Source organism: Trachemys scripta, chromosome 14 (genome assembly GCF_013100865.1).
Source record: "Trachemys scripta elegans isolate TJP31775 chromosome 14, CAS_Tse_1.0, whole genome shotgun sequence".
NCBI lineage: Eukaryota > Metazoa > Chordata > Testudines > Emydidae > Trachemys > Trachemys scripta.
In genome coordinates this window covers 4,909,009-4,936,446 of record NC_048311.1, presented here as the reverse complement: position 1 = coordinate 4,936,446, position 27,438 = coordinate 4,909,009, and the positions used below count along the sequence as shown (strand labels likewise).

The following is a 27,438-nucleotide window of genomic DNA, read 5'->3' as shown; positions in this document are numbered from 1 at the left end:
TGAGAGCAGGGAGAGCTACAGATCTGTAGACTATTTCTCACAAAGAACATGCCAGCGGTTTTAACCCCAGCACACTTAAAGGCAGTAAAATCCCAGAGTCAGCTCCCCAGGGACTTGCATCCATAGGACACCCTGCTCATGGGGGATTTAACCTCCACTGGGAGCAGACACAGCCAGACACTCATCATCAAAGGGGCATGGAAGGTAAGTCCATCACTGTCCATATCCCAGAAAGGGGAGACTCTGGCCACAGGGGAAGCCACTCCTTACCACCAGAGAGGCACAGCGACAGGGAGAGTTATAGGGAAGCTGAGACCAGTGAGCGAGCTAGTGGGGTTCAGCACAGTCAGGAAGTGGGGCATGGGCAGTGGGTAATGGAGGCTGGGGGAGGCTAAGCTTCCCCAAACCTCCGCTAATGCTCCCCGCTGCAGCCCCGGGACCAGGCCGTGGCTGGATTCAGCACTCCTCTGGGTAGCCTGGGCTCAGGGCTTGGGGCTCCTCCAGATTGCTCCGGGTGCCAGCAGGCCGGCCAGGGTTTGGGGCTGCACCGGCGGGCCAGACGGCGAGACAGGAGGCGGAAGAGGCTGAGCGGGGCAGGGCCTTGGGCAGAAGGGGCGGGGCTTCAGGCACAAGGCTAGCCTCCCCAAACCGGGGGTGCACATGCTGCCCATGAACTGGGATGTCACCAAATGCAGCAGTCCGGGGGCATCCAATGTCCACAACATACATTAGGGGAATTAGGATCTCTAGGGAGTAAAGTGCACCGAGAGGGAATATTGGGGAAGGAGGAAAATGACTGATGTTTTAAACTCTGGTAGCACCCAGAAACTACAAAGAGGACTGGGGCTCCCTCGCACTGGGAGTTTACAAGAGACACACAGTCCCTGCCCTGAAGAGCTTCCAAGACAGGACTGAATGAATGAGTGTAACGAACAGCAGTAGAACGAGGGAGTCCGGAGAACTGTTAGTGACACACATGAACAATGTGCACAGCCTGAGTGCACCAAATCAAATGACAGTATTAGCTTGTTTCCAGCGACCTCTCTGTGGATTTCTGGCTTTCATTTCTATTGTTTTTAAACAAGTGTAATTTAAAATAAACCAACCACCTCTCTACCTGTTTCTCTTTCTTTTTAAAATCAACCTATTTCTATCACTTTAACAGTTGAGAGGGACGTCTCGGGTGAATTCCTCTGGAAAAGGAGCATGCGAGAAATGAAAATCAGGCCATGTGTCCTCAGAAGGGATTGACTGAAAGACATAAGGATAAAATGAACTGGAACAAGGATATTGAGCAGCTCTGGCCACTGGTCTTCCTGAAGGAGGGCACCTTGGAGTGGTGAAACCCATGAGCCTTCCAATGACCATAACAATTATTCAAGTGGGATTTTTAAGTCCGGATAGGGCTACCCAAGCCAGAGCAGCCAAAGGGTAGGGAGCAGATGAAAAGCAATGCACTGCTCCTCCAGGTTGGGGGGAGAGCGACAGTGGGCACAGACCCCAGTGGGGGAGCAGCAGCTGCTCAGCCAGGCTCCCAGATCACATGGAGGCAGCAGCAGCATCTGACCCAGGAAGCTCAATTCCCAGTATGCTCAGCAGAGGGAGAAAGAGAAAACAGCCTCCTTACCTTAGCACTCACCCGAGCCCTCTGGGGGCAGCAGCTAATGAAACCCCTTCCCTACGCTCCCCACATGGCAGAGGAAGGATCTTGCCTTCTCCCAAGCTAGAGCAAAACTAGCATGACAGTGCCACAAATAAAGGAGAGCCCTGCAGCTCAGCACCAGCAGATGCTTTCAATATGGGGGCACTTTCCATCCGTCCTGGGTATCCTTATAACGTGCCCTTCCCCCACCTCCCTTGGTCTCCTCTTTCCACGATCAGCCGCTTATATGAAGAGGAAAGACGGCAACGTTTTCTGGAATCCCCCTGTAGGGAAGAAGGCCCTGAAAATGCAAGTTCGACAACGTGGTAATAAACACACGAGAGTCCGATGAGAAGCCCCAGTCCCCTCTCCTCCTCAGTGAAGCACGGACTGAGTCTTGGCCTGCATTTAAAAGTTACGTCGGCATAGCTATAGTGGGTCAGGGGTGTGAGAAAAAACACACTCTTGACCAATGTAGTTATGCTGGTCAAATAGACATTTAGGATCAGCTTTTTATTACTGTCCAGCAGACAGCACAAACTCAGGAGAGTAAAGCACCCACACGGCCCGGTATAAATGCCATCTCCATCCACAGCCCCGCAAGGAACCAACCACACGCCAGCTCATGGGCTGTATCACCCATTGCACTGAAGCAGCAGCCTGCTGTGACCAGATGGGAGCTTGGCTCTGCTATTCCAGGGCAGAAGTTCACAGAGCTAACTAGGTAAAGAGTTCGTGCGTTAGCCGAGCAAAATGTCAACATTCATGCTAAAGTCAGGGATGCAAAAGAACTGTAATGATTATGTACATTAACTACCTTTCCAAATTGTTTCCCCAGGGAAATGTTTTTTGTACACACACAGACTCACCTAGACACCATATGTCCCTATTTTCCTATAGTCACGGTTCTCATGCTTAGACTCACCTAAACACCACTTGTGGCAAACCCCACATTTAAAAAGGGAATGGTTTTAAAGCTGCTCTCGAACTACTTTTTAAATTACCCAGCCAGGCAGAACCATGGGTAATGTATTAATTCACCTTTTAGTTCACTGTGCTCCTGTGTAGTTTTACACAAACATCAGGAACCACAAGCACCTCTTCAAGACTCTACATCTGACCTCACTGAGTCAAGCAACTGTTTCTCTCTCTCCCTGAGCTGATGGCAGCTTCACTGCTTGTGAGATCACTCGGGGCCAGTTTTTCAAAGATGCCTAAAGATGTAGGTTAGGTGCCTACTTGGATTTTCAAAAGCACCTAACCAGGTAAGGTGCCTAACTGCCATAGGTTTCTTTAGGTGCCTAAATACCTATGGAAATCTGGCCCTTGGACTATAACTCTGTGACCTGCCTGCTACGTGCTTCCTTAACTTTTCCCCTGCATGCCAGCTACAATTCCTCATAGAAATAATGAGCTGGGTGCAGCTAATGCAGCGAGTTCTCCAGTCTCAGCATTCTCACCATCATTCACTGATTCTATGTCATTGGGTTCTAGGTACCTTGGGTGAAACTCGGTACCCCAAGACAAGTAATTGGGGGTCAAAAGGGGCTCTAATGTTTAAACCAGGAACGTACTCTGTGTGACACAGATGCCACTCACTGAGAAGCTATTAACTTGCACTGATGCAGGTTTCACCTGGGAAATAATATACATACATGTGTACACATTTTTATATACGTATCAGGTTAAATCCGGAGCCTGGACATGAACTGTCCAGCTCCATTGGATGTTACAATGCAGATTTCCAGCCTGTGCTATGGTGTTGTAAAGATACATTACAGACCTGTCTGCTCTTGCAGCAGTGAGAGCCACAGGTAAATCATATGCCAATCTATGTAAATCTATCTGTGGTATTTCCCCCTTTCCATTTACAGATTTGCTGTCTCTCATACTCTGGTGCTGGAAACACGGGTGACAGTAGGAATGGTGTCGCATCTCACATCCTCTCCATATAGCATCAGACTGGCATTTCCTTTAGGCATAGCGTCAGTGCAACTCCTCAGTTTCCCTAGTCAAGAAAATCTAGTCTCTGGCCCTAGTGAATTATATAATTCAAGTCCCATCTCACCTGCTGTCCCACATCCTGCCAGGCCAGAGAAAAAGGGTGTGGAATGAGCATGGGAAATTTAAGAAATTTTGAGACAAAAAAAAATAAAATCCCAGTTCCCTCCCCACAAATCCCGAACAACTGACGCACCAGCCCCCAAACTTCTTTTTCTTCTTCCGCATTTCCCCTTCACCCTTGCCTGTGCCTCTCCCACACATGAATCTCCACACCACCAATTATTTGTAACTGAATTTGTTTGAAAAGCCCTAGAGGAAGAACCAGGACCCGTGCCTATCTCCTGTGGGTTTTCTGATGCCTGATAAGATGCGAGCTCCGACTAAACCCTTTCCCACAGTCAGAGCACTTATAGGGTCTCTCTCCCATGTGGGCTCGCTGATGCCTGAGGAGTTCGGAACTGTGGCTATAGCTTTTCCAGCAGTCCCCGCATTTGTAGGGTTTCTGTTCCAGGTGGTGTTTCTGATGTTTAACGAGTTTGGAGCTGGTGGCGAAGCCTTCCCCACATTCGGGACAATGGAAAGGTTTCTCTGTCACATGTGTTCCCTGATGTCTGATGAGCTTGGAGCTCACGCTGAAGCTTTTCCCACATTCACCACATTTGTAGGGTCTCTCTCCCGTATGGGATCTCTGGTGTCTGATCAGGTCTGAGCTCATGCCAAAGCTTTTCCCACAGTCAGCGCATTTATAGGGTCTCTCTCCCGTGTGGAGTCTGTGGTGTATAATCAGGGCTGAGCTCCGAATGAACTTTTTCCCGCAGTCGGGGCAGTCATAGGATTTTCTTTCAATATGGACTCTTTGGTGCTTAATGAGGTGTAAACTCAGATAGAAGCTTTTCCCACAGTCGGGGCATCTATAGGGTTTTTCTCCCGTGTGGATCCTCTGATGCCTGATAAGGTTTGAGCTCAGGTTGAAGCTCTTCCCACAGTCGGGGCATTTATAGGGCCTCTCTCCTGTGTGTGTCCTCTGGTGAGGAATGAGGTACGAGCTGCGGCTGAAGCTTTTCCCACACTGAGGGCATTTGTAGGGTCTCTCTCCCGTGTGCAGTCTCTGGTGTATAATGAGGTCAGAAGTGCGACCAAAGTTTTTCCCACAGTCGGGGCAGCTGTACGGTTTCTCTCCGGTATGAATCCTGCGGTGTCTTGTGAAGTTTGAGTAACGACTGAAGCTCTCCCCGCAGTCGGCACAGATAGAGGTTTTCTCCCCTGTATGGATTCTCTGATGTTCAATGAAGCGGCAGCTCCATCGGAAGCTTTTCCCGCAGTCGGGGCATTTATAAGGGTGATTCTCCCGGGCTTCTCCCAGCTCAGGACTCAGGGAAACACCACCTTTATCTCTTCCTGATACTGTCCATTGTGATTCCACTCGCTCAGGATCTTCCTGCTGAGGATTCTCCTCCTCGTTCTCACTCACCATCCCATCACCTGCTGGGACAGAGAATCCAGACATGAGTCCTCCCCTGTGCCGGGGACAGAGAACCTCAGAAAGAGAAATGGAAAAGGGGAGTGCATTTAGTTCTGTCTTGAGTGCAGGGGACTGGACTTGATGACCGATTGAGTCCCCTTCCAGTTCTACAATTCTACGATTGTAAGATTCCATAAAACAAACAAAACTAAAACTGGATGATAAGATCAGTAACCGCAAGTGAATTCCTCAAACCCTTCCCCAGAGAAGGGAGATGAGGGGACCCATTCTGCCTCCACATCCCATCTGGATACTCAGTGGGGAGGGAGCTACTGCTGGGTGTTGGTCAGGATGGGTGGGAGGCCAGGAGCGCCATCTGCCATGAGGGTACGACACCTGCTGGGGACAATCCTGACTGAACCATGAAAAGGGGGAGCCCACAGGGGCATTGGAAGGTTTGGGAGTGGGTTTAACTTTATCTCTTACCTGCTTGAGGGCCTCTCGGAGTCTCCTTTTCTGAAGAATCCTCAGAGTCCAGGACACAGGGCTCTTCCTCTTGGTCCATGTGGCAGATGGAGTCCGGTTTGGGGATTCTGCTCATCAGAAGGAAATGGGTGAGATCAGGATGGGCTAAGTCTCCATTCAGCATTTCCCACAAGAGAACATCCCATAATGTCACACCCAGCCCTTTTCTCTGCAGGGAGGAGATCTGATCCTCACGGATGGGGAACGTGTTCACGAGACCCTGTGGGAGAGCCTAGTGCCTGCAGGGAGACGTGCCGTGTGTCTCCTGGGGTAAACTCATGGATCTCCAGACACGGGGAACTGATGAGTTAGGCAGAGAGCAGATAATAAGCCGCTTGTCACAACACGGTAAGGGGCCAGCGACCCCAGGGATAGAATCAGGGGCATCAGAGCAGGGGGGAGGGGGCATGGCCCTTCCACTTTTTACTGGGTGAGCGAGGAGGGGCAGGGTGTAGAGAAGAGCAAGCGGGGGATAGTGTCTTGGGGGGAAGAGGCATCGCAGAAGTGGGACCTCAGGAGAAAAGGTGGTGCGAGGGTGGGGCCTGCAGGGGATTGAGGGTGGGGGCAGGGCCACAGTTCAGGCACTGGTGGCTCCCCCACTTTTAGGAAACTTCCACTGCCCCTTGATGGAACCAACCCCAGACAGGGGACACAGGGAGTCACTCTCTTTTGAAACCCTGGGGATGCCCAGATTAACACTGAGTCCTGAGTTTCCATACCAATGGAATGAGGTGTGGAGGTGACCCTCTCTCTCACACAGGGCCTAGCACCTGCAAGTGCTGATCACCCCAGATATCTTAGGAGCAAGGGCTGTAGGATCCTGGAGCTGAAGCTGACCTGCAGAGACCACCCAGATCCTAACACCCAAGGGGACAGGGATACTTACTCTGTGAGGTCACAGTCTCCTAATTCTCCTGCATGACGTCCCTGTAGAGGGCTCTCTAATAGGGTCCAGCAGAGCCACCTGCCCCTCGGTGAAATACACAGCCACCTCCTCGAAGGTCACCAGTCCCTGAAACAGCCAGAGTCCCCTCTCAGAACCTGCTGCCCCAGCCACAATCCCACCAGCTCACTCACAGGCATCTCTGCTCCAATCTCAACTGCATTATGCTTTTCAATGGCACTTTTCCATCCTGTGACCCCTGGGATAGACTGACCTTCCAGTAATCCCTCTCCCTTCCCACTCAGACCTATTGCTTTCTCCCTGTTGTTATCCCATTGCCGGTGCCCAGTCAGGTATCTATCACTGTCAAAAACACTCTACACTAACAAATGAATTCAACCTCGTCTTGAGTTCCCAGTGCTGTTGGTTCTCCGGCCTCCTTCCTCAAGAGCTGGGTAGCCACAGAGAGAAATAATTTTTTACTTCATAACATTAGAAGTATCCAGAAGGGTTCCATAGGGGTCTGTCCTAAGTCCAATACTATTCAATATTTTCATTAACAACTTGGCTAATGACGTGGACACTATGCTTATAAAAACTGCAGATGAAACCAAGCTGGGAGGGGTTGAGAGCACTTTGGAGGCCAGGATTAGAATTTAAAATGACCTCAATAAATTGCAGAATTGGTGTGAAATCAACAAGATGAAATTAAATAAAGACAAGTGCACCATACTACTCTGAGGAAGGACAAATCAAATGAACAAATACAAAAGGGGGAATACCTGGCCAGGCATTAGTACTATAGAAAAGCATCCGGGAGCTATAGTGGATCCCAAGCTGAACAGGATGCAACAATGTGAAGCCGTTGTGAAAAAGACTAATATTATTCTTGGGTGAATGAACAGGAGTATCATATGTAAGATGCAGGAGCTAACTGTTCCACTATCCTCTGCACCCGCGAGGCCTCAGCTGAAGTATTGTGTCCAGTTTTTAGCATCGCACCCTCAGAAAGACGTGGACAAATTGAAAAGAGACCATAGGAGAGCAACCTTTCCTCACAGGATAAAAGGTTTAGAAATTACAGGGGGAGGGATAGCTCAGTGGTTTGAGCATTGGCCTGCTAAACCCAGGGTTGAGAGTTCAATCCTTGAGGGGGCCACTTAGGGATCTGGGGAAAAATCAGTACTTGGTCCTGCTAGTGAAGGCAGGGGGCTGGACTCAATGACCTTTCAAGGTCCCTTCCAGTTCTAGGAGATGGGATATCTCCATTTATTTATTTATTTAAAACCTGACCTATGAGGAAAGGTTAAATAACCTGGGCATGTTTAGACATGAGAAAAGAAGACTGAGGGGGGACCTGATAACAGTCTTCAAATATGTTAAGCGTTGTTATAAAAAGGACGGTGATCAGTTATTCTCCATGTTTACTGAAGGTAGGACAAGAAGTAATGGGCTTAATCTGCAGCAAGGGATTTTGAGATTAGATATTCAGAAAACCTTGCTAAACTATAAGGATAGTTAGGTTCTGAATGAGGTTAACTGATGAGTTTGTGGAATCCCCATCACTGGAGGTTTTTAAGAACAGGTTGGATAAACACTTGTCAGGAATGGTAAATGTATAGTTGGGCCTGCATCAACACAGGGGGCTGGAGTAGATGACCTCTCAAGATCACTTCCAGCCCTATATTTCTTTGATTCTATGGCTAGTCATTTATTTCTTAGGAGTGGTAAGAGAATCTATCCATTCTGTGGGGTGATCTTTAGTGATATTCAGTGTGATGAAGCAAAGAAACTTCCAACCAGCACAGTAAGGGTTAAAGAAAACCTTTGGGCACAGCTAGCCCCGCCCCACTATACCTGCAACCAATGCCAGGCCTGGAGGGGGGATAAAAAAGAAGGGAGCTTGGCTCAGTTCAGGGCTGACTGGGGAAGAGACAGGAGCTAGTTGTCTCCCTGCCTGAAGAGATGGAGCACTGGCTCCCCAACCAAGGGAGGCTGTGGAGGAATCCCCAGCATGGGAAGTAACTGGCTGAGTGAACCCCAGAGACATTGTGTGGGTCAACCTCACCAGCTTGTGGCTGTCCTGCCTGAAGGAGTCTGGGATGACAGCAAGGTTCTGTCTGCACCCCAGAGGGAATCCTGTGGGAAGCAAGCTGCCTGGTAGATTGGACTAGAGGGGCCATGCCCCAAATGGAATGGGCTGGTAGTAAATAGCCCAGGACAGTAACTTCTCCCTGCCAGGAGGGACACCAAGCCCACTGTTCAGGGTTTGACATACAGGGCCCTCGGCTGGGACCTGGTGGAGATGGAGGGCCTGGGTGCCCCATCCTCCACCTAGCCTTAAAGGCTGAGGCTACTCAGCCAGCAGGGGGCTGAGATATAGTGGATATAGTGTACTTACATTTTCAAGGTCCCTCACCAAAGGCTCTTAAGCAAACTAAGCTGTCATGGGATAAGAGGGAAGGTTCTCATGGATTGGTAACTGGTTAGAAGACAGGAAACAAAGGGTAGGAATAAATGGTAAGTTTTCAGAATGGAGAGCAGTAAATAGTGGTGTCCCCCAGGGGTCTGTACTGGGACCAGTACTGTTCAACCTATTAACAAATAATCTGGAAAAAGAGGTAAACACTGATGTGGCAAAATTTGCAGATGATACAAAACTACTCAAGATAATTAAGTCTAAAGCAGACTGTGAAGAGCTCCAAAGGAATCTCACAAAACTGGGTGACTGGGCAACAAAATAGCAGATGAAATTCAGTGTTGATAAATGCAAAGTAATGCATATTGGAAAACATTATCTCAACTATACCTATAAAATGAAGGGGTTTGTTAGCTGTTACCACTTAAGAGAGAGATCTTGGAATCATTGAGTGGAGAGAACTATCCACAATGTGCTGCAGCAGTCAAAAAAGCAAACAGAATGTTGGGAATCATTAAGAAAAGGATAGATAATAAGACAGAAAAGATCATATTGTCTCTATATAAATCCATGGTACGCCCGCATCTGGAATACTGCGTGCAAATGTGGTTGCCCTATCTCAAAAAAAATATATTGGAATTGGAAAATGTTCAGAAAAGGGGAACAAAAAATATTACGCGTATGGAACAGCTTCCATATGAGGAGTGATTAATAAGACTGACTTTTCATCTTGAAAAAGAGATGACTGGGGGGAATATGATAGAGGTCTATAAAATCATGACTGGTGTGGAGAAAATAAATAAGGAAGTGTTATTTACTCCTTCTCATAACACAAGAACTAGGGGTCACCCAATGAAATTAATAGGCAGCAGATTTAAAATAAACAAAAGGAAGTATTTTTTCACACAACGCATGGTCAACGTGTGGAACTCTTTGCCAGAGGATGTTGTGAAGGCCAAGACTATAACAGGGTTCAAAAAAGAACTTGATAAGTTAATAGAGGGTAGGTCTATCAATGGATATTAGCCAGGATGGGCAGGGATGGTGTCCCTTGCCTCTGTTTGCCAGAACCTGGGAATGAGCTGCTGGCAATGGATCATTCAGTGATTACCTGTTCTGTTCATTCCCTCTGGGGCACCTGGCATTGGCCATTGTTGGAAGATAGGATACTGGGCTAGATGGACCTTTAGTCTGACCCCAGTATGCCTGTTCTTATGTTCTTATCTAACCACTAGGCTGCCCAGTCATCCAAGCCCTGTTCTAGTCTGTAATAGTATTTTTGTCATAAAAAACTAGATAACTGATAGACTCAATGTTTTTAATTAGTAATTTAACTACTTACTGTACAATTATGGGAAATTACTAAATAATTCACATACTCAGTAGGGCTGTCAAATTATTGTGATTAAAACAATTAATTGCAGTTTTAATTGCACTGTTAATAACAGAATACCAATTTTAATTTATTATAAATATTTTTGGATGTTTTTCTACATTTTCAAAAAATATTGATTTCAATTACAATGCAGAATACTTTATATTTTTTATTAAAAATATTTGCACTGTAAAAAAAAAAAGAAAGTGAGTGCAATATACAAGTCAAAGCATGAAGGAGGATATGAATGTTAAGCATATTTGGCACGTAAATACTTTGCAACGCCGGCTAAAAGCGTCACACGAACACCTTTTCTCACTTTCAGGGGACATCGTAAATAAGTAGCAGCCAGCATTATCTCCTGTAAATGTAAACAAACTTGTTTGTCTTGGCGATTGGCTGAACAAGAAGTAGGACTGAGAGGACTTGTAGGCTCTAAAGTTTTACATTGTTGGGTTTTTTTGTGCAGTTATGTAAAAAAATAATTCTTCATTTGTAAGTTGCACTTTCATGATAAGAGGTTGCACTTCAGTACTTGTATGAGGTGAATTTAAAAATACTATTTCTTTTTTTTACAGTGCAGGAAATGCTGTACTCTTTGTAGTCTATGTTGTAATTGAAATCAATACATTTGAACATGTAGAAAAACATCCAAAAATATTTAGAATTTAAATTAGTGTTCTATTGTTTAACAGTACAATTAAAACTGCAATTAATCACGACTAATTTTTTAATCGAGTTAATTTGTTTCAAGTTAATTGCTTGAGTTAACTGCGATTGACAGCCCTAATTCCAATTGAGTTATTTTATAATTACATGGTAAAAATGAGAAAGTCAGCAATTTTTCAGTAATTGTGTACTGTGGCACTTTTGTACTTTTATGTCTAATTGTGTAAGCAAGTAGTTTTTAAATGAGGTAAAACTTGGGGGTACACAAGACAAACCAGACTCCTGAAGGGGGTACAGTGATCTGGAAAGGTTGAGAGCCACTGCTGTAGGCCTTAGCGAGTGTAAACCATTAGCACAGGTCATACTTTAAGATACTATGGATAATACCAACCCATCTAAATTAAAAAGGTTTATACAAAAGATGTAAAGGGCTGTGACTGAAACCAAGAATTGCCAGGGGAGGAGAACACACAGCTACATGTTTTACAACAGGGATCAGAACAGGAACAACTGGAACTAGTCTGTTCCACTCAAAAGATTTCTTTGCCCTAGCCAGGATCTCCAATCCTGTCACTGTCTGGGCAGACATCGGCACCTGCATGGAACACCACTCCATTCAAACACTACAGCCCTCCGGAAAGTGTAATTCTGGTTGTAAGTGCATGGAATAATTTCTGCTCCTTTCACTCTCATCCCTCAGAAATTGTTTGCCATGGGTCAAGGCAAGGGTGGGGGATGCAATTTCTAAGGTATTTGTGACACCCTTCACATAACGCAGCCCCCACCTTTCCTCGGCCATGGTCTGAGGGATGCAAATTCTGAAGGATGAACTATTTCAGAAATTGCTTCTCCCACCTGCTTTCCACCGTGGTGCGGAAAGATGTTGTCTCATTTTTGGCTGGTGTCTTTGGCTCATCAGAAAGTCCTTCCCCTCCCGAACGAAGAGAGAATTTGGTATCCACTATTCAGCTCTAAAAGTTGTAAGAACTCACTTATTTTTTAGAAAATATTCCACCATATTTAAACCATCTCTTTGAGCCCAGTTATATTCCAGGGGATCCTTTTAAACCCTGGCACCTCTCCTAAGTCTCACAGGGCTCAACTCAGTCAGCAACCTTGTCCATTGTTATTGACATAAATGGGCAAATGATTCTCAATCTGAGAGGAAACTGAGGTAAGGACTTAGAGCAAACTAAAAGTTCTTGCAGTTTTAAAGGGGGATGAGAAACAAAAACAATCAGGGGATTTTATATCAATTAGATAAATACAAAGTATTTCCCACCTGTTGCCAGTCACACAGGGAGCCCCACATGATGCTACTTTAACAGGAATATGGAGGGGATGGAAGAGCCAGAATATTCCAGAAATGTCCATCCCCTGTTGCTGGCAAAGAATAGCTAATATGTTCCCAGAAGCAGCCATGGGCTCAGAACTGGGGGAATGAAAACCCCCTCAGAGACTATTTGTCCTGAACTTTTAGGACCTCTCAGGGTGAGAGTGGTCATGAGAACATGAGGGGTCAATATACAGGAATATAGGATTGTTATAAGTGATGGAGGTTTTCAGCCACAATAAAACAATCCATCAGGGTCTGGCCAGCTGTCTTGTTAACAGCTGGGATGCATCATACACCCCAATGGGGAAGTACCTGGCTTTGATGTTTATTAAATATTGAGCCAGTTGTTTTCATCAGGAAACATGTCAATTTTAGGACGTAAAAGGGGAAATGATTCTCAAATGTGAGGGGGAAAGTTGATCAATGGGGAGTTTAACTCTCCCCCACCCCTCTATACCCCAACAAGGTGGTGCCACAGGACAAGAGTTTCTCTCCAAAACAAGAAATTGCTTCTGTTGAAAAAGGTGGAAAAGTACTAAATCTGAGGACGTTTTATAGCACTACTTGTAAATTAGATGGAAAATAGAAAATCAATGAAGATTTTGAAAGAAGGGGCAAAATCTACAGGGGTTTTATATCAATGTTCAATAGCTAGAGAGGAAAATGGGTGAAATCAGAGATAATTTGAAATCCATATTAGAGGATTGGATTAGATAGAAAGTGGCACCGCATGAGGAGATTTTCGATCAGTGTTTGATACAGGTATCAAAATGCTTGGTACAAGTGTTTGATACCTGACACAAAATCTGAGGAGACAGAATATTAGTAACAGAAAATGAGAAAGTATCCGCATCAGCCACAGACATTCGCTCTTCATGGCCTCTGTTTTGGCCTGCCATGCCCTGTCATTGACAGAGAACAGCCAGTCACCCCATTCCCACTCCAGAGCTGTCTGCATGTCAATACGGAGGGGAACGAGTCCCATACCGTTCATCTGTCACAAGTGTTTGAGACCCTTTGGGGTGAAAGCAGCGATGGGAACGTGAGGGGGTTAATCCGGCGGGATTATTATAAGCAATGGGAATTTGTGGCAACTCTAGGAACTGGGATCAGGGACCCAGACAGGCACAGAACAGCCCCCTGTGAAAGGATCACCTATAACCCCTCATTCTGCTCTAAAGCAGTCTGCAAAGGGGAGGAAAATTTGATTCTCAGATGTGAGGGGGAAAGTTGATCACTGGGGAGTTCAACCCTTGGCCTTGTTCCCCACGTCTGTGCCCGACGAGGGATTTAATCACACCCCTCATATTCCCCATCTGTGGTAACGCCTTGGTTTCCTCCAAAATCAGGAGAAGCTGCTGCACTTCACAAGGGTGATTAGAAAAATAAAAATCAAAGGGTTTTATATCAATATTGGATGATGAGAGACAAAATTGAAAACTGTGAGGGAATTTTATCATAATATATTTATTATAATGAGAGAGAAAGGAGCAAAATCAAAGGGGAAATGTATATCCTATTTGATAATTAGGTCAAAAAGGGGCAAGATCTGAGAGGCTTTTATATAAATATTTGATAATTAGTGTGGGGGGGGGAGGCTAAAGCAAAGCAGAATTTATATTAGTATTTGATAATTAGTACTTGATAATCAAGCCTAAAAAAAATTAAATGGAGCAGTTTTCTATCAAAAATGCAGATTTGTCAAAATCAAAATGTTTTCTGGGAATGTGTCAATTTCAATGTTTTTGTTTCATTTCAATAATATTGAAACATTTTGTTCCAGATTTTTCATTTCAACCCATTTAGATTTTTATATTTGATTGAGATACTAATGGTAACATATTATATTTCACATAGGTGTTATTTTTAATATTTTAACTGGGCCAACGTGTCAGGCTCTACTTGAATTCTCCAGTTGATCAATTCCAAATGTCCAGGTAATGTTCTAGTCATCTGTGGGCAGAAGAACCCTATTATTAATTTTGGTGAAAACTGAAAAAAATGGAAGGGGAAAAGCTGAGGACCTGTGAAGCCCCTTTTCCCTGGTTAGCACAGCCACAGAGATTCAAGCACCTCTGTAATTGTCTGGCTGATGGTGGGCATTATCACCCTCCAGCATAACAATACACCATCTCATCTCTGCCCCTCCAGCCATAGTGTTTAACATGTCAACACCCTGAATGACAAACAAGGGAGGGGAGGAAGGAGGGAACTAGGGGGGATTAGGGGCATGCAAACAGCCCAGGTGGTGGGATGGGGGGGTGTGGTAATGGGACACACAGAACCATTAGTGGGGGGGACATTGGGGATCCAGGTATGGGAGGAAAGCAGGGCATGAGGGAAGGGGGTGCACATGCAGCTGCTGGCCTGAAGGGGGGGAATTGTGGACCCGGGTAAGGGAGAAGGGAATTGGGGAGGGGGGGAGATTGGGAGACCCTGGTATGAGGGGGATGGGGAAGAGCCCCAGCCATGAGGGAGGGGATGGAGGGTGTTGCAGGGAGCTCCTGAAATAGAGACGGATGGGAGGGTGGCAGGCAATGAGCTGGTAGGTATGTGGGGGGAATATGGAGAGTTTCAGGGAGCCCAGCTTGTGCAATGAGCTCAGTCTACAAAAGCTGTAAAGGAGTTACATGAGAAGATAAGAATGGCCAGACAACTGAGTCAGACCAGAGGTCCATTTAGCCCAATATCCTGTCTTCCAACAGTGGCCAATGCCAGGTGCCCCAGAGAGAATGAACAGAACAGGTCATCATGAATTGTAATGGAGGTAGGTTTGCAGTTGGTATGGTGCTGATTTATTTAAAAATGTAGGATAGTGTGTGCAGTTTTAATGGGATGCTCAGGGATGCTGGTCAGAGCTGAGGCTGCAATATCTGCTGGTTGTTGCTATGCAGAGCTATAATTTCCTTCTTGCAAACATGTACCCGTTTAACTTTCTGCACATGTTATTCCTGCTGAAATCAATATGATTACTCAGATACTTGAAGTGAAGTGTCTGCAAGATGAAGACTCATATTTGTAGTAATGGGAATATGAACTTTGAGGAGCATTTGCCTGGGGGTTGCATATAGGCTAACAAAGTAAACTTCATTATAATGTAGTTGTTTTATTTTTGAATGTATGTGGATTTGCTTTTCAGACTGATCCAGAGGTGCTGTTAATGTGTAAATGATTTATTAAATTTTTCATAAAGCATTTTGAGTCCGGTTTATTTTCTGAGAATATAAAAGACTTGTATTCACTTGGGGGTCAGTAAAGTTTATTAGGGAGGTACCCAAGGGGATTGTGTTGAAATATTCAATTCTGTGCACTTGGGGAGAACAGTGGGCCAAGTTTTCCAAGAGGCTACTTACTTTGCTTTCCTTAATTGATGGGTCCCTAGCCTGAAACATCTTGGGCCTCTTTTCAGAAATGCTGAGCTGCTACAACTCCTAATGAAATCAATGGCAATTCAACACCCCCTGAGAATCAGGCCTGTGGTGTCACAAGTCAGACACCCCAAAACTGAGGCATTCAAAGTCAGTGGCCACTTCTGAAAGGGCGCAAACCCATATTTTCCTCTCTGAACATCACCTTTGAAAGCATCTTGGAGAACATCAGATGGGAATTTCTACTGTACAAAAGAAAATAAATAAAATTAAAACCTTTCCAACTTTTTCTTATTCAAACATAAATAGCTAAAAAACATTTTTCTCCTGTTGCAGGTCACATTTAAAAATTCATGATGCTTAGACTCACTGGTTTATCCAAGCTACAGCTCAGCAGCTGTCCAGATTAGGCAGTAGGATTTGGTCATAAGAACATAACACAAGAACGGCCATACTGGGTCAGACCAAAGATCCATCTAGCCCCGTAGTCTGTTTTCCGACAGTGGCCAATGCTAAGTGCCCCAGTGGGAATGAACAGAACAGTTAAATCATCAAGTGATCCATCCCCTGTTGCACCTGTCTGGGTCAAATAATTTGGTCTCTGATAAACCTCTAAATTAAGGAATACAAAATTTTAAGTATCAGAGGGGTAGCCGTGTTAGTCTGGATCTATAAAAAGCAACAGAGAGTCCTGTGGCACCTTTAGTCTTAAAGGTGCCACAAGACTCTCTGTTGCTTTTTTACAGATTCAGACTAACACGGCTACCTCTCTGATACTTGACACCATGCAAGGCACTGCATTTAGCTGTATGAAATGGAAATCTATCAACCTCATGAAGAAACTTGCACAAGTACAGACAGATATCATCTTCCTTTCCAAATGCAAATGGAAGGACATCTGTTAGTCTTAAAGGTGCCACAGGACTCTCTGTTACAAAATTTTAAAGCACCTAAGTTACTCAGGAGGCAAGTCCTATTGACTTTCAATGGGATTTAAGATCTTAAATCACTGAGACACTAATTTGACCCAATCAGACTAATAAATAAATTGCTGATGGGGAAGGGGAAAGCACTAACATAAGGAGTTAATATGTATCCATTTTTGTATTAAATTTGAAAGACCTTTTCTACTCTGCAAAAAAAAAAAAAAAAAAAAAAAAAAATTAATGCCATTATAAAGTTGTGTGATTGTATAAAAATATAAACAACTGTTTTAATGGACTTTTTTGAAGCACAAATATTCTAAAAATAGCTTGATGTTCAGCATGGCCTGACCCTCGATGTGGCTAGAACCCTCCATATGGAATAATCATAAGCACATAAGAATGGCCATAGTGGGTCAGACCAATGGTTCATCTATCCCAGTAGCTTGTCTTCCAACAGTGGCTAATACCAGGTGCCTCAGAGGGAACGAACAGAACAGGTGATTACCTGTGATTATCAAGTCATCCATCCCCTGTTGCCCATTCCCAGCTTCTGACAAACTTGAAAGCATGGTTTTGCATCCCGGCCCATCCTGGCTAATAGCCGTTGATGGACCTATCCTCCATGAACTTATCTAGTTCTTTTTTGAACCCTGTTATATAGTCTTGGCCTTCACAACATCCTCTGGCAAGAAGTTCCACAGGTTGACTGTGCATTGTGTGAAGAAATACTTCCTTTTATTTGTTTTAAACCTGCTGCCTATTAAAATCAATTTGCTCAGATTAGCAAAAATATTGAGGACTCCTTCTAAGGGATACGCATGTATCATTTCAGGAGGTGTCTGTCACATTATCACAGGGAGAAGAGCTTCTTTGGAAATGTTCATAGAAACACACACAGCCCTAGTCCTTTTACACCTGTCAAACTCCTGGAGCAAACACATCCTTGTCAGCACTTTAATACTGGGGATGTTTACCCCATCACTGCAGAGTCTGAGGGAACCCCACAACTTGTCTCCGGGAGGTTTGCAAGGGGGCTAGACTATTAAATGATGAATGAACCCCACCGCTCCCCTCTTTTTGTTAGTTCCCTATGTGCACAAAGACTGTTCAATCTATCACCTTTCACACCTCACCACCTCCACCTCTGTCTCCTTTTTCCCCTCTTCCTTCCTCGCAGCACCTCTGGGAACTGTTCTTGGCCCCTTGCAGCCGCTCTTCTCACCTGAACCTCCAGTCTGCATCCTGGAAGGCAAGAGCAGCCGCTTCATTGTTGCTAGTGCAGCTCAGATCCCCGTCCCACAGGTGCATTGATAACAAAGGAGACAGATTATTTCCCAGGGGCTGCAAGAGCTGAGACTCCCGGGACCCTTTGTGCAGAGTCACTTTCCTGCCCAGCCCCAGCCAGCACTTTCCCCCATGTCTCTCTCAATTACCTTCAGTCTCCGGCTCAGGAGTTGGAGCCAGGGGCTGGTTCCAACCACCGGAGAAAGTCCCCCCTGGCTGGGCACAGAGGGGGGCTAGTGCAGGTCTAGCTGCACTAGCCCTCTGGGGCGCAGCAGCGGCTCATCCCGGGCTCCCGGCTCGCAGGGGCATCTTGGACCTGCATAGTTTATATGATCCCTTTGTTCTTTATAACCCCCCAGCCCTTCTTATTCCCCTCCTCTCTGCTGCTCCAGCCCCTTCCTGTGCCCCTCGATACCAACCCGCGCTGCAACAACTCCCAGGGACCGGGGACTTCCTCAGTCTGCAACCTAGAAATAGAACCCAGGCGTCCTGACTCCCAGGTCCCAGCCCCCTCCCCGTTCCTATCCCACTCCTGCTCTCCCCCTTACAGCCTGGGATCAGAGAGCTCCATTCACCGGGTGTCACAAACTCCCCTGCCACGGGGTGCCGGAGGCACCAGCCAATCCCCCCCAGGAGTGGAGCCGCCCGCTCCATGTCCCACCGCAGCATCCCCTTCCCCCCAGGCCAAGGAGTCCTTTGTATTGGCAGAGGAGTCATGGCCCAGTGGCTGGGAACCCAGCCTGGAGCATGCAGGAAGTGCACACCGGCCCTGGGGGCCTGCTGGGGCATTGCAGTAGCCTGGGCTGTGGGGCAGGTGCAAGTGTCAGAATCCGAAATTGCTCCTTTGCTGTCACTGAGCAGGCTGGATGGAGCTGAGCTGTGCTCAGTAACATCTGCTGAAACCGCTGGATTGGGATTTACAAAGGGGGGTGGGGGAGATGCACTACCAGACAGAGAAACCCTAGGATAGGGAGGGTGGGGTGAGCCATGTACAGTGGTTGTCAAAATAGGCGTGGACTGGCAGAGGGGCTTGTGTTCCTCACTGGATGGTCCAATTCAGCACCCTCTCCCCAGGGTCATGGTGTTAAAGGTGCAGTGTGGCCCAAAGCCCAGATACAGCAGCTCTTCTCTATCTGAACTGATGTACTGAGCTGCCAAAAGAGACTGGATACAGGAGAATATTTTACACACAGATACCATCCTAAAAATGTTCGTCGTCTCATACATGCAAGGAATTCTTTTTAACATGGTGTTTAAAAGAATTCCTTGTCAGTTTATGTAGATGGAATGTGCCAACGCATATAGCCTCATAGTAGCTCACAGATTTGTCTTATCTGTGGTTCTACTCCATTTCCTGTAATCCTCTGGAAATGTCTTTTCACTCCATTTATTTTTAAAACACTATTTTTATGACTCATTGCCCTTAGCACATCATCATTTACTTTGTTTAACGGTGAACAGATAGATGGCGGGCTACTTAATGTATAGTTTTAATAGCATACGAACATAGACAATAATAATGAATGCTAGTGGATAAGCAATCATATGCATAGTGTTTTGTAATATAAAATATCCTATTATTATTGTTATTTTGTAATTTACAATTGTTATTTCAATTTTTTGTTTTTGTTTTTATTTTCTCTATAGCATGCATTTATTCGTTGTTATTATGTAACGTCAGGGGTGTCTGATTTCCTGAGTTGCCCTCAAAACTTCTTCTATTTCTTTGGATCTACCAATTAGGACAGATTTCCTTAATCATTATTTTGCCTCTCTCCAGCACTCAGGTAACTTCCAACATAGACAAAGCCTTATTCCCAGATAGGAGTATCCGCCCAGGTAGTTATTCCTGTATAACAATGTCATTATTGGTATAGTTATACCAGTATGATTCCCCCATACAGAAAAGCCCTGAGACTCATGCAGCATGAAGTTATAATAGATGTTAAATGCATCATTATATTCTTAATGAGATCTTAATTATGACACTACTAGTCTGTATGGCCACTAAATCTCCTTCACCATCTGAGTTATTTGCACATGAATGTCTACAGCCCTTCGTTTGTGTCTTTTGTGGGAGAGTCCTGGAAAAAGAGCTAAAGCATTTTAAACTTCCCCTCCCTTCCCTTTTGTTAGAGAGGATTTTTTATCAGGGGCAATTTTGGCCCAATAATATTATAATAAATGGTTTAAAGTTACCATTTCAGGACATCTAGTTTTGTCTCTCTGCTCTTCTCTGGTCAGCACAACTTTCATGATCAGGATGATGAAGGCCCAGTAGTGTTATGGTAGATCCTGGTGTGCAAGCAAAGGGTGGTTGCAGCCATCCTGGTGATGCTCACCTATTGCAATTTACCCACCCTACCTAGCTGTACAGTGACTCCCTCACCCATAAGCAATATATATAAAGGGGCATTACCCTCTTTAGCCCATTATTCCAGGTTTGGTGATCTCAGCTGTAAAGATTGCCTCTGCTGTGGTTCTAGGATTAATTCATAAGAATATAAGAACAGCCATACTGGGTCAGACCAAAGGTCCATGTAGCCCAGTATCCTGTCTTCCAACAGTGGCCAATGCCAGGTGCCCCAGAGGGAATGAACAGAACAGGTAATCATCAAATGATCCATCCCCTGTCACTCATTCCCAGCTTCTGGCAAATGGAGGCTAGGGACACCATCCCTGCCCTTTGTCAAAGTTAGACTCAGGACTCATAGTTTGTTAGACCACTCTGTTTTATTAGCACAGCGCTCTGCTAATACATTCAGATAATGTGAGCCTCCATGCATGATTTAAACAGTCTTATTTATACAGATAAAAGGGTGTAAACTAAACAAAGGGACAGAGAGAGCAAAATTGTAAAATATGCATGGAGCACAATATGCATAATCTGCTTTCTTGTTAACTTTTATCGATCTAAGACTAATGCTTTACCAATTGCCCTTAAGTGGCAAGTTAAGCAGTTAATGTTTGCTTTTCTGCCCCCCTGGCTTGCAGCATTTCTCATTTTTACTTAAAGGTATATACAGCATTCTTTAATTCATTCTATTTCTTTAATATAATTCATTTCACTTTCACAATCCCTCCTTTTGGTCAAGCTTACGCAAAGACCAACAATTACTGGGTTCCACATATTAACAGTTTTTTATTTTTTTGTTCATCAGTGATATTTAACACCATCATATTAGCACTCTGTTTTGGGGCAGTCACCTGGGTGGCATACCGTACACAATTTTGGATACAACAGGAGATTAACTGAAAACATACAAAAATTATTAGGATTTCACACAGGATAGTCAGGGCTTCCTGAAACAACCAGTTTCCTATGCCAGAGAAATTGAATAGGTTACTTAGCCACTTTCATAAATAACTTGGCTCTTTATGGGGAAGATATGCAATTTGTTCTAAGTGACTAGCACGATTTATTACCTTATTGGTGTTGTCAGGTATGAACACACAACATTTTTTTCCAATGAGAGCACAGGTCCCTCCTTTGGCTGCCAGCACTATGTCCAATGCCTGACGGTTTTGGAGGGCCATCTGTTGGATCGCCCCTGTTTCTTTGGCCAGGGTTTTTAAACTTTTTCCGGTTTCATTTGCCATTATTTCAACTACTGCTTGTAACCTTAGGAGCCTTTTTGCATGGTGTATTACTCCCCCAAGTGGGATAAGGGAACCGCCAATGGCCTCTTTCCAGGTCAAGGGGCTTATGTTATTTACATACCATTGGGCATCTGAAAAGTCCCTTCTTCTTTGCCTGAAATTACGAAGGCATTTTCGTGGGAAGGACCCCAGCACTCGGAATTGTGGGAAGAGTCAGGCAGGATAACAGATACCTGACCAGTTAGTTGGTAACACAGTATAAGCTTTGGTCCCACAAACCCAATGATGGCCTATTAAGGCCGGGAAGGGTTGGTTGCACCCATTTGTCACATAGGTGCCTACAAAGGAGGAGTAATATCCTCCGAAGGGTACAGGGTAATTCTTCTTACGAGGAGTGGTGTTATTTGCATGGCATTGAAAGATTGTATTGTTTTCACTAAGGTTACTGTAGGGGGAACATGAGATTGATTTTTCCGTTTGATTCCAGGTTGAGAAAAAATTTATATCCCCATACCCGGCCCGCCACTCTTTAGTTTTGTTTGAATAATCCCATACACCATTGGCCACAATATGCTGAAGGCAATGACTTTTTTCCAGATCCAGCCCTGTTCCATTACACATCCAACACCAATGACCTTTTCCCTCCACCACTTTTATTCATTTAGATACAATTATTCCCACTGCTTTTCAAGTGTCATTATTGTTCCATGTTTTGTTAAATGGACGAGGTCCTCCAGTGAGGTCTGGGGAATTGAGTAGGATTGCCAGGACAGGAACACCAGCTTGAGAGTGAGCTGGGATGTGGCTGCAGACCCAGCAATTAGAAATATTGAGAGTCTGAGCTATCCACACTTGCTGCTGGATAAAAGAATTGTTATTGTGGACTCCCCAGACCTTAAGACACCAGCAGCCAAGGAACAGGCGCCACCAGAGGCTCATGTTGGAGGCAAGGCCCTTAGGTTCTGACAACCTCAACTGAGGGAACCGCAGTCACGGTTTTACATCCACCAGGCAGCAGGCGCTAGGCTCACTACTGCTTCTTTTTGGGCCTTGCTTTAGGTTCTCGTCTGTTTCTGGCAACCCTTACGAGAGCGTAGATGGTAAGGTATTGCAGGCTGTTTCTCTACGTTTTCTTCTGGAGTCAAAATTGACTCTGCGTGGTCCTGAGGTGATTGGTTTGCTGGGGGGTGCCTTCTTACACTGCAAAGCTTGTATGCACGCTGTGATGCCAGACAATTTAACAGCCATCTGGATAGTAAGCAGTACCTGATGATTTTTTGATGTCCTTTAAGTTTTTTTACTTCTTCTTCCTTGACTCTGGCTATAACAATGGCCTTTACACCTTATTTTTTCCTTATTCACACAGATTGAGAATACAAACAGTAGTATTTTATATGGAGCAAAAAGGCATTGCAAATTAAACCTTGCTAAGTTTTACAATCAATAACCAAGACAATTTACATTGAGATCCAGGCCTTTAATGTTCCTTTAATCTACTTAACATAGTCACACTAGAGAATCCTGTTTTTTACTTACTAAACCTTAAAACAAAAAAAATGTATATTTAACTAGAGGCCTACTCTGTAATACATATAGGAAACCATAGTAGACATTATAACTTATTCTAAAACAAAAGGGTGACCATAATTAGTCATAAGGATTGTTCTGGTCTGTTATTTCTTTCTGCTATTTAAAAAGGGTGGCTGACGGATGAAATCAAATTATACATTAATTTTTATGGGACATTATAAAATCCTGCTCCTACATATTCCCCTTTTGACACTAAGATTATTAATCGCCAGTGTCACTTCTTATTTAGTTCACGTAATAGAAAATACTGGGAGGTGATTTGGGCCTGTGGCTCTAGCTTTGCATACATTTGTTTTATCCAACAGCACATTTTAAATGTTACAATTAAACACATACAATTTAAAATCAAAAACAATTAGGGTTAGTAACATTAGTACGCCAGTAGTTGTGGGAGACCATTCAGAAAATATATTATACCAATGGTAAGCTGTTATGTCTTTCTGCAGTGGCAATTTTTAACATGTTGCCATTTGCATGTATAATATGAATGGTTCGGTTTCCCACATTGCCCTTTTGATTGTTTTAGGAACTATGTTACCTTTTTACCTTTTGTAAACACATTACATTACATTACATTTACATTTGTCTATTGGAGGTTGCTAACACTTCCATTCTTTTAAAACACTTTTCTCCCCAAGAATTAACACATACACATAGCCCATTATACAGTACTTTGGTGTCATTATTTATTTTATTCCACATACAGGATCCTAGGGAGATGTCTTTACTACAGGGCTTTGGAGCAACAGGCATGGATAAGCATACCCACTTTTATTTGTTTTTTATTAGGTTGTCCTGTAGCTGATATTAGCTTTTTCTGAAAGACAAAAATAACATTTTTCTACCCCTTTTGGGGTGGCATTTATTATTGCTTAAAATATTCCTTTCTTTTACAAATACCCTTGCTGATTGCAGGCAAAACAAGAGGAATTACCTCCATATTTTCCTGTGTTTTTGTTTTATAGGCAGGCCAGGTTTTAATGGCTTTTATCTTTTAAGAGTTATGGGGAAATTATTCCACTGTTCAGTTATTAAATCCATGAGGTGATGTACCTTAGTTTTCCCTTTACAGCAGACCAAGGTTACAATATCTTTCCTGCTGTATTAATCTTTAAGTTTGTTTACAGGTAACAGCTGAAAAGCTTCATTACCATAAAGGATTTTCTTTCCCCCCAAATCATACACACTATACATTGTTACAGGGGTACTTATTAACATTAAATTTATTTTAATTAAAGGTATCTTGTTATACCGTGCCTTTTATTTAGGCAATTTGTTTGCTGACCAGGTATGTTCTTTATCTGCAACTTCTTTGTGCTGGTAGTTCTTTCACTTCCTTTATCAGTTAGATAATTTGCATCCACACAAGCTCGGCTTTTGGATTCAAAACCATTAGCAGAGCTCAGAGACTTTGTCTTAAAAGGAACACAATTAACTTTTACCAGAGTTTTGATTACTTTTAACTCTTGCTTCCAAAACACACACAGATCTGAAAAAGAAAACACAGTCTATTGTGGCTCCTTTGGAGCCCTAATAGGATTTTAATTAAGTAGCATGTTTTGTTTGCATTTCTTTTACCCCCTCTATAATATACACTGCACATGTCTGCACCTTCCTTTTATACTTTAACTTTTAAAACATTAGCCATATTAATTTTTACATAAGGTGTAACTGTTTCTTTTGTTTTTACAGAGTTTTATGTACCCTTATCAAAGAGACAGTCTGATTACACAGAGCCATTTTAAGGCTCAGTGTTTTTAACATTTCTTCTTTTTGTTTTGTGCACCTCACCCCTGCTGTTGCTTCAGAGGGCCACTGTCTTTATTCTTTTCCTACAGCTTTTATTTGCTATTTTGTTACAAAAACAAACAAACATAATCCATAATTTTTCCCTATTTTTCTGATTTTGACTGTCCTGCTGTAGTCATGACTTGGTCTTTATTTGAAAACATTTAAATTTTGTAAAGAATCAAGTTACCCCTTAAGGGTTAAATACCAAATCTCAAAGTCAACCAACACTGATTACCTGTGTCTGGCAAAAAGGTCTGTCAGTTTTGCAACTTTGAATTAAAGAGTCAAATGGATTTTTAGTGGCATTATAAACAAAACAAAACCAATTTATCTTAAACTTACAAAACAGGAGTTTTACAAACCTCACATATTCCCACAGACAGACAGATACATACACATTTTCTCTCCCTTAACATCCCTCTTACACTGCTTTGTTTTTACATAGCTGTACATAGATTACATTACCTTTATACATTTGGGGCAGTTAAGTTCCAATAGAACCCCCCCTATGTTTTTTTAGCAAATTTGACTCAATTGTCCATAGTCAAATGATTTTAATTAGATAGTCTCTTTACCTGGATTATTTACAGACATTCCTCTGGAAAAGGGCCCATTTTTCCTTTAGAATGGCTGCAAAGAAACCAAGAATTCTTTTAACAAGATCCTTTTTAACATTTTCACAAAGTTTAACTGTTTAATTCTCTCCAGCCTCTGTAGAGTTAACTTTTCACTCTTTCCTTAAATCACTTGTTTATTTCCCAAAATGACACCTTTATCAACTCAGATTTCACCCTTTTAAGTATTGTTCCAGGGGTTCATACTTGCACTTACTCCTGACACTATGCCCTTAGGGCTTCCAACCTGGTTTTTTTTGGGGTTTTTTTTTTTTTTTTTTAGTTTCTTTATCTGTTGCTTGCCTGCTTGTCTGGGCCCAATCCTGCTTTTTCCAATGAACCATTTTTGTGAGTGATATTGTGGTCATTTCACAATTTTGAAAGAAATGCTTAAGGAAAGGGACCAGAAGGGTGGGGGCTAGTTGAGGAGCCCACCCTCCTTGCTGAATTGGTAATGGAACATTAAAGAATCAGTTTCTGAAGCAGACAATTAAGGGGAACAGAACAAGGGGCATTTTATCCTTTTTACAATGAGAGGGGAGTATGAAGGGAGTTGGGATCGATCCGGGGTTGTTGTTGTTTTTTTGTCAGAGAACAGGGTGAAGGGGAGCGCTCAGACTGGTGGTGGGAGAGGAGGCTTTTAATAAAGCTTTTAATTTATTATTTGAATATTTGAGAGAGGTGAGTTTTGATTTTGTCCACCTACGATTTGCCTCTCCCCACTGTTGAGTCTGAACTTTTGATGAGCTTAAACTTAACCCAGACTTGATGTCTCTGTCTGAACTTTTAATCAAAGCTCTGACCTGCGAACTACTCATGACACCCCCCTCCCCTTAAGTAGTCATCTCCCCTTTTCTCTTTCTGAATTTACATTTTAACCTGTTTTATCCTGTAGAATCTTGATTGATTATACATGACCATTATGATCTGTTAATCACTTTGTTTACTTCTGTGTATAAATATTGATGCTCACCCCTAATAAACTTGCCACACTTACTCTGAAGCTTTTCAAGCTAAGGATAGTGTGAGCCCGTTGATCACCGAATTGGTGTCTGGTCTCTGACAGATTGTGAGCCCCATACCAACTCCGCACGAACTTGGGTGCTGGAGAGGTGAGTGAGGACTTGCTTTTTACCTAACACCACCACTGCATGAAACAATTAACCTCTCCTTTAGCCAATTTAGTTTTAGGCTGGCCGAGTTTTTTTTTTTTTTTTTTTAAGATGTCCACTCGGTCCTTGTTCCAAGGTTTTAACAGTGGCCACTGAGTTTTGGGATCTTCCTGAGTTAGCCTAGACCATTTTTCCAGAAATTTACAGGAGTCCGGACCCTTCCTAAAACTGAGCCGGCATTCCTTTAGGGAACTGTCCCGACTTAGACGTCTTGTTACCAATACAGGAGGACTTTACACACACCAATCACACAAGAAGGAAATTCGGGTTCGTCAGAGCGATGCCCGGTGCAACACACAAAAGGAGCCCACAGGCTACTGACTCAATCGCCCTTGCTTTCACACCAAGGGTTTTACCCAAGGTGCGGTGCGGCTGCGATTGTGCAGATTTCACTCACTCAGACCGTGGGGACAGGAACCCCTTGGTCGGCCGATCCCTGGATGGAGATGGCACCCAGACTCAAACACTCCACAGGAGGACGGATAGACACAGAGACAGGACAGTCCTCAGTCCGGACAAAACACAGAAATAATTACCTGACCAGATTCCTGATGTCAGATCCCGGGATCCCTACCAGAACAGAGTGGGAACCAACAGGTTCGATGGCGTAGACCTCACTGTGGTCGTGCACCCTTCCGTTCAGGAGGAGGACCGCTCGGGCCAAATGCCCAGGTGCCGGCTACCACGGTCATCCTACAAAAACGGTCAGAAATCACACAGCCCCAGTGAAGACGGTTGCCATCTCGGTGGAACCTCCAAATTGTCAAAGTTAGACTCA

The 27,438-nt window shown here is 43.9% G+C and overlaps 1 protein-coding gene and 1 long non-coding RNA gene across 2 annotated transcripts in view; both read right to left on the bottom strand.

Moving 5' to 3' along the window:
* Positions 1-1,658: 1,658 nt before the first annotated feature.
* LOC117887129 (zinc finger protein 271-like) overlaps positions 1,659-27,438 on the bottom strand; it is a 78,741-nt gene continuing 52,961 nt past the window's right edge. The window contains exon 12 of the mRNA XM_034789401.1: positions 1,659-4,932. Within this exon, the coding sequence (XP_034645292.1) occupies positions 3,981-4,932 (952 nt within the window). The 3' untranslated portion in view covers positions 1,659-3,980. The remainder of the gene's footprint in view (positions 4,933-27,438) is intronic.
* LOC117887225 lies at positions 14,669-18,267 on the bottom strand. Its single transcript, XR_004648140.1, has 3 exons — positions 18,043-18,267; positions 17,729-17,851; positions 14,669-15,928 (listed from the first exon to the last, which is right to left on the bottom strand). It is a non-coding gene; the product is annotated as an uncharacterized LOC117887225 (long non-coding RNA).